Source organism: Colias croceus, chromosome 6, assembly GCF_905220415.1.
Source record: "Colias croceus chromosome 6, ilColCroc2.1".
NCBI lineage: Eukaryota > Metazoa > Arthropoda > Insecta > Lepidoptera > Pieridae > Colias > Colias croceus.
Window position 1 is genome coordinate 271,001 of NC_059542.1, and position 11,639 is coordinate 282,639.

At 32.8% G+C, this 11,639-nt stretch overlaps 1 protein-coding gene across 1 annotated transcript in view; it reads left to right on the forward strand.

Moving 5' to 3' along the window:
- LOC123692592 (neuropeptide FF receptor 2-like) overlaps nucleotides 1-10,379 on the forward strand; it is a 45,088-nt gene extending 34,709 nt beyond the window's left edge. Inside the window, exons 5-9 of the mRNA XM_045637356.1 lie at nucleotides 134-231; nucleotides 3,022-3,190; nucleotides 7,309-7,424; nucleotides 9,646-9,726; nucleotides 10,206-10,379. Coding sequence (XP_045493312.1) covers nucleotides 134-231; nucleotides 3,022-3,190; nucleotides 7,309-7,424; nucleotides 9,646-9,726; nucleotides 10,206-10,379 — 638 coding nt within the window. The remainder of the gene's footprint in view (nucleotides 1-133; nucleotides 232-3,021; nucleotides 3,191-7,308; nucleotides 7,425-9,645; nucleotides 9,727-10,205) is intronic.
- The last annotated feature ends 1,260 nt before the right edge of the window (nucleotides 10,380-11,639 follow it).

Below are 11,639 nucleotides of genomic sequence, written 5' to 3' on the forward strand. Positions count from 1 at the left end.
TGAAACTATAAATCTTTAGAAGAACCAGTATACTTAAAAAATATGGTTGATTTTAAAATTGCCTTAGAGGGGTCGTTAATACCTGCGTTTACCCTAATAAGTTTAAACTTATAGATATAATAATTGTATACAGGTTCAATAACAATACTATCGTATGCGTGTATGGGACGCACGCTGTGCTCCGTGAGGCCGCCCTTCGATATCGACGAGGGAAACGTCAGTATGCAACAAGTGAGTCATTTATTTACGTATAATTATTACTGAACATTTATTTAAATAAGCGTTTTATATTACAACTAGCTTTCCACCCGCGGCATCGCCCGCGCATTCAAAGAAAAACCCGCATAGTTCCCGTTCCCGTGGGATTTCCGGGATAAACCCTATCCTATGTCCTATCTCGGGTATCAAAATATCGCTATACCAAATTTCATGCAAATTGGTTCAGTAGTTAAGGCGTGATTGAGTAACAGACAGACAGACAGAGTTACTTTCGCATTTATAATATTAGTATGGATTAAAATTTTAGACGTTATTTGCTTAAACAAATTAGTATACAGGCTGTATATAGGCACGCAGAAAAAGCGACGGAGAGACAATTTAATAATTATTCTTGTTATTTTGACATAATAATATATTGAATTAACGAGTATTAGCAGAATAGTGTTCTGACTGCGTCGTAGAAATTCAATATACTTCAACACTAACTATTGATCATTTCCAAGGATTTTCTATCATATAATATATAATATATATTTCATCAAAATCCCTAACGCAGATTAGCCGTGAAAACAAAACCGATGGACAGAGAGACACGTTATATTATAACAATAATAACAATGTATTTATTGTTAATTAAAAATTATATTGTATCGCTTAATTGGTTTTTAGATATTAAATGTCTGATTGATTTGAACAGACTCCTGATAGTTCTTAATTAGTGAACTTGATTGAATATTTCAGTCTTCAGTATTTCTGATAAATTTTGCTTCATCAAAGAGGAAGACATTCCCTTGAAACGCTTTAAAATATTTAAATAAGCAAATATTTAAATTAAATTTACTGGTCTGTGTTTTGCGTACAAGATATGTTTTTTTTATAAATCGGCACTGTAATTTAGCCGTGAAAACACTAAAGACATTCACATTTATAATATTAGTATGCAGGCTTCATTGTTTGAAACAATGGTAGTGTAGCGCAAGTCATAATAGATAGATGACTGGATATAATTACAGAAGTTTACCTTATCAATCGATCTATTTTCAGGTCTTTTGTATTTCTTTTTAATGGTCTTAAAACGAATATTTTATCTCCTTTAGATTTTTTACAGCAAATAAATCATAAACTTTGTAATCGAACCTATTTGAGATGCAAAGGATTATGGAAAATATTTGTTTACCAAAGTGTAACATTTCGAAAATATATTAATTTTCTGATAACTTGAGCTACCTATGGGTATTGAATAAACGAGTTTTTTGTATAAACAAATATCATCATACAAATTACCATAGCAGTAAACCTATTCCGTATTTTCCAATATAGCCTTTCCCCAATTCTCTCAAGTATTCTCGGCAATTTTCACAAAGAATTCGGCACAACCTGGATGCCGAAACGTGATAAAATAAACAAGAAAGGTCCACAAATAGTTTATCTACATTTTATTGTTAGTAAGAATCCGTTCACGCGCTACAAAGATACAATAAGTTCTGTTTTGATGTATGAGGCTGTTTTATTACAAGTAAACGTAGTTTATTTGGCACCTACTTTCACTTATACATCCTCTTAAAACAAGATGTTAAACAATGACAAAAGTAGACACGACGTTAAAAAATTTTGGAAATGTGGTGATGTTGTAGCGATGACAAGCCAATTAACGAGCTATCGAATTTCAAGTGTATCACAAAGGAAGCACACACGGTAACTCGTATATAAACAGTTGGTGCGCACTGCGCTATGCATGAACAGTCACGGGCTTGTCGGGTCGCGGGTGGGTCGCACAGGTTAAATATTAATTATATACATATATATAAGTTTATGTAGTTATTGAAATATAACCTTCACATAGTTATTTCTTCTTTTATTACGCCCGAATTATACCAACCCCGACAATGCGATTCATTTGGAAGAAAAAATCGGATGGATTTACATACTTAGATAATGATTTTTATAAGTAGTTCTTTAATATCTAGATAAAGAAACTTTGGAAGCGTGACATAAGATATATAACTAGAGTTTTTAAGTGCAATTTTATCTCTTGTAGTGATAGGTTCGAAGAAAAAGTCAAATAATGTAGGATTATGTGTGATATAATATCGATGAAATATGTTGAGCTTTATCGAGATTATACTCAATTAGTATTCTCACACGTACACGCCTTGTTATGATCTTCATACATAACTAATTACTAATATAATACGTCATGTGTATTTTCAATTAACATGGACGTTGAGGAAATAATTATTTATTCGACGGCATGTTGTATATCTGATTAAATAATATTGTGATTATTAACTCGTAAAATTTCCGTCTCCCGTAATGGAAAAATCACTACTAATTTATTAAGTTACGAGAACATTCCTATAAATTTCTTGCTATTGCATTCCTATAAATTTCTTGATTGCTTGCTATTTTATCTACAAATATAGAGTCACATTTACATAATTGAGGTTTTCCTGCCCACACACAGACACAATATGTTAAAACACGTATCTCGAAAACTGAACTGTTTGCATGTTATTTCTCAGTCGTAAGTCGTCTTATGATCAAGATTCATGGAGATATCTGATATTATGTAAGAATTTAAAATAAACAGTCATAAGGTTGAAAATTCTTTGTATTTCCTATTCTATTTTATATTTAAATATTCAAATTAGCCTCGCGAAGCAATTAATGCGCAAAGCTGTGTGGTCTTTATATATGTGAACGCCTCCATTTAAATATATTTAAAACTACACGATTATCCATCGTTACGGCGAAGTGGGAACGCGCCTTAATGAAAAACGCTTTACAAAATAAGTTTTCCAGGGTCTCCGGTTAATGAAGGAGAGGAAACGCGTGGCGTGGATACTGCTGCTGCTAGCAGTTCTGTTCGCGCTATGCTGGCTGCCGTACAACATCATGCAACTACTGCTGGATGTAAACCTTGTAAATACTAAAGACTTGAGCGCGTTTCTCCCCTATGCGCTATTTGTTGGTAAGCTTAATTCTAACGTATATTTGAAACCACTTCAATGGCACGTTTATGGTGTAGTTCTCAAATCTAACTGGATTTTCTTAATGTATTTTTTAAATATTTAGATATTGTATAGCCTGTTATCTAACATCTAACATCTAACATCTAACATCTAACATTCTAACATTCTAACATTCTAACATTCTAACATTCTAACATCTAACATCTAACATCCTACTAATATTATAAATGCGAAAGTTTGTATGGATGTATGGATGTATGGATGTTTGTTACTCTTTCACGTAAAAAATACTGAACCGATTACAATGAAATTTAGCATACATATAGAGGGTAACTTGGATTAACACATAGGATAGTTTTTATCCCGGAAATCCCACTGGAACGGGAACTATGCGGGTTTTCCTTTGCAAATGCGGGCGAAGCCGCGGGCGGAAATCTAGTCTAGTCTAGTATATTGTAAAGGCGAAAGTTTGTATGGATATATGGATGTATGGATGTTTGTTACTCTTTCACGTAAAAACTACTGAACCGATTTGAATGAAATTTAGCACACATATAGAGGGTAACTTGGATTAACACATAGGATGGTTTTTATCCCGGAAATCCCACGGGAACGGGAACTATGCGGGTTTTCCTTTGCAAACGCGGGCGAAGCCGCGGGCGGAAATCTAGTACTTAATAACGAAATAAAAATAATATCAACCGTATAACAGCATAATGAATTATTTAAATTAAAGCTTCAATTATTGTTGAAGAGTTAAATCCACTATTTGTTTCGTGCAAAAACTTGAATAAATGAATGGAATTTGATAAAGTTAATATTGGTTCGTTAATAGAATTGGAAAGGAATGAAACTTTTTATAATATTTCGTATTTTTATAATTTAAATGCATAGACTGTTACTAAATATAATTTTAAAACGTAACTTAAACCTTTTTATAACAAACCATGGAGGAGGAATAAAAAAGAAACATGTTTTCAGGAAGTCGTAGCTTTTTCTCGCGAAACTATTTATTTGGTTTATTTCCTTGCGAATATATCAACATATTATAATATTGTTTACCGTACTTCAAGCTCCACTAGGACGGAAATGATGTAGTTTGTTATATTTTATTCTCTTGGCTTTACGTGGTTTTACTGAGAAGTTATTCGCAACGTTATGTTCGTTTTTCGTAATATAATTTCTGGAATTCATGTTTTATAAATTAAGTTTATTTTTGATTACCTATGTAGTCGCATATTATCACCACAAAAGAAACTCTTATGTAGATTGGGATATTTTGACTTCTCAACTCTGAACTGCAGAGGAGATGTAGATTAAATTTCTTTTAGAGCTATCGCATTGCAGATGTTATAATACAGGGTGTCTCAAAAGAAAGTTTATATTTTGTGGATGAATAAAAAAAAAGTAAGCGGTGTATTGAAAAAATGTTTATAATTATTAAAGTGCATAATATGGGAATTTATTTCTTAAAAATAATATCGTCCAAATGCAGTCCATTGCATTCACGGCACTCATTTAATCGAACACTAAAATTATTTATGACAGCTCGGCAGGTAGACACAGTGATGGCTGCCATTTCGTGTCGGATATTTTCTTTTAAATGCACTAGAGAAGTTGGTTTTTTGGCATACACTTTAGATTTAAGATACCCCCACAAGAAAAAGTCCATGGGAGTTAAATCAGGGCTGCGTGGAGGCCAATTTATATCACCTCTCCTAGAGATCAAGTTTCCCGGAAAAATTTCATGAATTCGAGGTAAAGACATATTGGATGTGTGTGATGTAGCTCCGTCTTGCTGCAACCATGTTCTCTGGTTAAAGCCAGGAAAGTTTTGCAGTGCAGGCACTAAAAACTCGTCTACCATCGCTCTGAATTTACTGTAACTGCACGCCCCCTTTCGTCTTCGAAAAAGTAAGATCCAATAATTCCTCGCTAATTTCTATTTTTGATAATTTCTTGTGGGGGTATCTTAAATCTAAAGTGTATGCCAACAAACCAACTTCTCTAGAGCATTTAAAAGAAAATATCCAGCACGAAATGGCAGCCATCACTGTGTCTACCTGCCGAGCTGTCATAAATACTGTAATTTTAGTGTTCGATTAAATGAGTGCCGTGAACGCAATGGGCTGCATTTGGACGATATTATTTTTAAGAAATAAATTCCCATATTATGCACTTTAATAATTAATAAACATTTTTTCAATACACCGCTTACTTTTTTTTTATTCATCCACAAAATATAAACTTTCTTTTGAGACACCCTGTATTATTTGTTCCGTTAAACATCTAGAAATAAAGAAATATGGTTGCTATGACAATTGAAAATCGCTTCTAAAGCGAAGCGTTTTTCAATTGTTATGAAGAAAGTTCCTCTTTGAAAGAAGTAATATTTCAATTTGATTTGACCTCGAACAATATAATTTAAAAACAAATTACAATCGTATTATTTCCTTATGAGAAATTTCTTATCTTACTATATTTATTTTGATTTATTGGGTTCTTGTTATTTTTCTATTTTTATGACTAGACACTAGAAGAAGAAATAATTCTTCAACTAGCTGTGCTCCGCAGTTTTACCTGTATTGCTCTGGTCTTGTTAGTCTTAGTGTGATGATTTAATTTAGTCTATAGCCATCCTAAAAATAGGCTATCTAACACTAAAATATTTTTTTCTTGTAGTTCTTATGATATTACTCAGGAAAAATTTGAAACCGATTTGATAAATATATACGCACTATGCGCGTACTACCAACTAAACAAACAAACTCTACACCTCTATAATATTATACTGACTGAAAATTCCAGAAGATGCTAAATAAGCAGATAACGGTAATCTTTTGTATGCAAAAACGATTATTGTTACCCTCATCACGGAGTGGGCGGCCGGCTGTCAAAATGGCTGCTCGACATTGTTTTCTATTGTGCGAATAATCTCACTCAATGCATTTTAAATGGAACGTAGGAAATGAACCATTATTCATTTTGTTGTAACACGATAATGAGGCGATGTTTTGACGTTTAATTGGTTAACGCGAATGTTTTGTTCTAGGGTAATTGTCCTTTAATTTGGGTTGGACAACTCGCTGAATTGGTACGTTTGTGTGTAAATGGTTGGTATTTAAGAGTAACTTTCGACTCGATTTTGACCCACTTTTAACCGACAGTTTTAATGCACATATAACTTTGCACACTTATCAAGGATCGGTGCCAATTCAATAATTTCATACGTTTCTTTCATTAAAGTGTATTTATTTATATTAGTGTATGTACCGCACCTGTGTGTGAGGGCACATACTAGACAATTCATATTACAAACATAATTATCATATTATCTTACATTAAGCTGTGATGTATCCAATTTGTCGGGTGCTCTATGACAAGGAACGGTGTAATCAATACTTGAATTATTGCTCAAACGCTCAGTCTATCAATCTGTATGTTCTACCAGGTTCAATTTAAATGATATTGGTAGATGTATGTATAGCTCATGCAAGATGTACGCTAGACTTTATATTTACTATTCATAATTCATAATTCATAATTATTTATTTACGTTAAACATGGTATTTTTAGATGATACATTTTTACATAAAGTAGGTACAACATGTTTAGCCGTCATTAACAAACAGCATGTAAATTTTATAATAATTGTATATAAAACAATGGGTCCAATTAAATTATCAATTTTAATTACAAAAATTATTACTTAAATATCATATAAATTAGCTTGTCAACAATAATATTATTTCTCGTCATCAAAAAATTCCTTAAGACTGTAGAAGGACCGATTAGTTAGCCATTCTGCTAATGCTTTTTTACATAATTTGCCATTATTATTTTTAAATTTATTAGGTATTGACACAGATTACTAAATAATTAAAAAATTATAAGGAGAATATACTTACTATAGTGCGTAAAAATATAGGTACTTTATATTATATCATGATTTGAACAAGATCGATGCATAATTTAATTTTTTGAGGCCCTTATGAGCCAACTTTTATATAAAGGAGAATATCGTCACATGAGCAGTCTTAGGTGTTATACCTAACATAGATGTACAGCTGTTATTTATTTGAACAAAATCATTAATATAAACCATGTTATTGCACAGGTCATGCGAACTCAGCCATCAACCCCATAGTGTACTGCCTGATGACGAGGAACTTCCAGCGCTCTGTGAGGAAGCTGGTCTGCGGCCGCGGCGTGTGCCAGCAAGCCAAGTTTACGGTATATATTTTATTCATATAATTATATCTTATTTATGTGTAACAGTTTTCTGTTTATCTGTCTGTGTGTATCCAGTAATTTTAGAAACGGTTGGATCGATTTTAATATGGGACTTTACTAGCTATCGTGTAGTGGAGATTATCATAAAGATGTTTTAATTGTATATTTGTATAAGAAAGACGGTTGAATAATGTATTAAGATTATAAAATTATCATGTTAAAAACAGTAATTATTGAAATGCTTGATAAATATCAAGTCAAAACCGGTATTAATTTTATTTTTTTATTATAATAATTAGACTCCCGTTCAATTCAACCGATCCTTGTTTTTTTTTTCTTTTGAATTTACGAATAATTTAATAGAATATATAGGTATAGGTATCAGAAAAAAATAGAAAGGTTTTAACGATCGCGAGAAAAGAAAAAATAAACATCTTTCAATTCTGGCGTTATGTTCAAATTATTTATTTTTTCTGTAATATACTGGTATAAAATAATCATTTACCTCAACAATTTGGAACTACAAAGTCCAATATAAGTGATGTTTACCCGCACTAAGCCAGCTGTAGCGTGGGCAATGCCTGTCATAAAAGGCCTTAGTTTCTGCAGTGGAAACGAAATAATACTAAAATATATAAAATAATACGTGGAAAATTCTACTTTGAGTGAAAATGGAACTCGGAATTACATTAACAAATAGCAAGCTTATAGGAAACATGCCTAAAATAGATTGTCCGGCTGTGCCAATATTGCCCGTAGTTGCGTCCATTGAAAAGAATGGGTAAGGGATTTCTCGGTTATTTGAGGTGTATTTTACACGACTGGTTTATTTGATTGAAAGATCTATAAATAAAAAATTGAAGAGTTTGCCGTATCATTTTTATAATATCTTTCTACTCCCGGATTTGTCCTGGTGTAATCGTGATGGAACAAAATAAAATATTACCTTTTCACAACTCTATCAGACATAATTCAAGTATAGAAATTATTTTAAATTCTGTACAGGAATAATATTTATTCTGAATATTAAAAACCAAATGAACAATCAAACTATCTTACTCAATCAATTTTTTGAGTAGATTTTTCTAGTTTTACCAGTAAAATTATATATTAGGTAAACGAATGTTAAGTGCAGCTCATAATATTAAAATGAACGTTCCATACTTTGCATAAATTCGTAGCGAAGCGTAGCCAAAGCGTAGCACATGTGACTGTCACACGTCTAGTTTGTTTCCAAAGTTTAAATAATACCTGAAAATTATTCAATTTATGCTTCCATATACCCAATTTTGTTACAACTTGTTTTATGTCGATTATTTTTTACATAGCCTATAATATATTTTTTTTGAACTTCATCTTTTATGTCAACAGTATTTCGTATTAATTGAAATTATTTTGTACAATACTATAAATAAAAAGGTATACTCCTATAGTATCTTCCAGTAATTTGACAGTGTTCATAAGAAGGGTGTCTAGTACATGACTATGATGTTAATTAATATTATTAGTCTACGGTCTACACCTAGAGTGAAAGCACTTTAAAATAACTTTCCACTTAGCTTTTCCATTTAATGTTTATTATACGTGTGAAATGAATTACTTAAATAACTGTTACTTGGTAAACTTTTGCTTAGAAATATAAAGTAGAAAATATATAAATATAGCTTTCTACCGATGTTTTCTAGGAAAGTTCTGAAAGCTCACAAACTTACAAACTTTACCTGTATATAATATAAATGGTTACAAATCAAAAGAAAAAAAATAGTTTGGAATGTTAGAAATATTACGGCTTCACCTGTCAGCAGGTATTTGAAGTAAGTCTGTATTGATATTTCCTAATTCACACAGAAAATCGTTGAGCGGCCGACAAAAGTAATTTCGGGCTATATTATAAACCCTGTTGTTCCCGAGGGATGGAATTTTTGAATAAACGCGAGTCAGAATCCTGCGAAGGGTTAGGATACCACTCTTGCATACGTAAGAGTTTTGTACTACAGTTTCCTTTATTGTATTTATCCAATTTACTGTGTTTAAAACTTTGGAGGAGTTACTTATAGCTTCATATGAAATGGTGATATTATGCTACTTTTAAACCAATTTAAAAGCAGATTGAGGCAACTTTATTAAAAAACCACATAGCAGCAATTGACTATTTTTAATATCCATTGTATAAGATTAATTACAGTACAAAATGAAGCAAACAAATGAGTTGGTTTTGCAGTGGCGGTGCACACAGAAGCCGGACGGGTCGTCAAGCGATTATGAGCTCTATCACGAACCGCATAAAAGATGCTATTTACAGGTAAATTTATGTAATAATCTTGCGTATGGAAACACAATAGCAGCTACGAGCGCTTTTGATGTCGTATTTATCAAAATTGTTTTCTGTTTTGTTTGTTTATTGATTATATTTATAATCTGAGTATCACGTTATATGCTAACATTAAAAATTATTGATATGTTCGTATTGAATCGTATCGAATGTCAGATTTAATTCATTAATGTAGGTTGTATTGATACAATTTTAACCAAAAATTCAGGCTGTCAGGGTTACTTTAATTAATAATTATTGGGGTTGTATAATTAGGGTGGTAATCCGACTTAGCACTTCTTAAGTACGAGAATCAGCAGTCAACAGGAGAGCTTGAAGTGCAGAGAGAAGTCACAAAAATCTCCAAAACATAAGCACCCACACCACACCTAACAGTTTACTTTGGGGAATATAGCACAGCTCCTCACCTACTTTGTTTGACATGTTTGCAAATCTATATCCCATTGCAGATGAACTCGCTCCGCTACAACGGGCACGTGCACGCGGCGGGTGTCGCGCGGCGCACGGACACACGCGCGCTCACGCAGCTGTCGCACGTGACGCGCTCCTCGCGCCGCACCGCGCCCGCGCACGCGCTCTCGCTCGACATGCTGCAGCGGCACGGGCACATCGACATCAAGTGACACGCGGGCACCGTGCCAAGTGACATGTGCGGGTAAAGGGACAATACTTGTGTATGGAACTGTGAAAGAGTGGCACGGGCATATCAACATAAAGTGGCGGGTCTCGACAGACAATACCGCGCTTATGATATATTGTGAGTGATTTCGATTGTTAACGTATGGCGATGATAACATAATCGACATTATCGATAAAGATCGTGATACGTGAGCGATCACCGCGGTACAAGCGAAATCTAAAACAATAATTATTATAAACCATAAGACACGAAAGGATATTATAGTAAACGCACAACTTTATAAAGCAGTGCTAATTATATATGGTATTTCAATATATCAAGTACTTTTGAAATGCATAGACATGAATGCATGCATGTGTAATTCCGAAACGTGGAATATTCCCTCAGCCTACAACAAAGCAAGCTTCGCTCCAAGGGATGTAATGAGATATCTTACTAGATATTCGGTTTGAGAAACTTGCTCTATAGAATGCGTTCAGTTTACATGTATTACAAACATAGTAGAGGGTCCTATAGCAAATTGTTTCCGTGAATTCCCCTTTGTATCTTATAGATTTAAATACTGCATTCAGAATGCTTCAGAGATAGATCTTAATTAATAGTTAAATAATGAACATAAAATACTGATTCTAGAGCGTTAATTGACTGTGGTATTGCAGCGCGTCTTTGAATGGCAGTGCAGTTAATGGCTCTCTAAAGTGATGAATAATTTAAACTAATGAATGCATGCATTAATATCGATTATTCGTGATTATAAATGACGAGCTTTGTACACATCATTTATTAATTCCTTGGAAATTGAAATGCTATAAACAAAATACAGAAATAATTCAAATGGATTCGATACTTGAAAATGTGTGTCCCCTTTGTGCGTATAAGTATGTTGTACTTATTGCTGATAATACATCGAATCTCTCTGATGTAACGTCAAAGAAAATATTGAATAAATATGGTCTAATTATATTGGTTTTAAGTACCCCTTAAAGGAATCAAAGAAAGGAGAAGATTCTTAATATTGTATACTATTATAATAGAAGTACCTACGTAGGTAGTATTTATACAACTAGGTAGGTAATAAATATCTATAATTTTGAGTTAAATCATTTGTGATGAATTATTACTATCTGAATTCTTTTATGTGCTGTAGTATCACAATAATGGTAAGCTTTCATTGTATAAAACATTATATAGGTAAATGGGGAAAAACCTAGGTATTGTAAATATTTTAAATATCAAAGTGTAC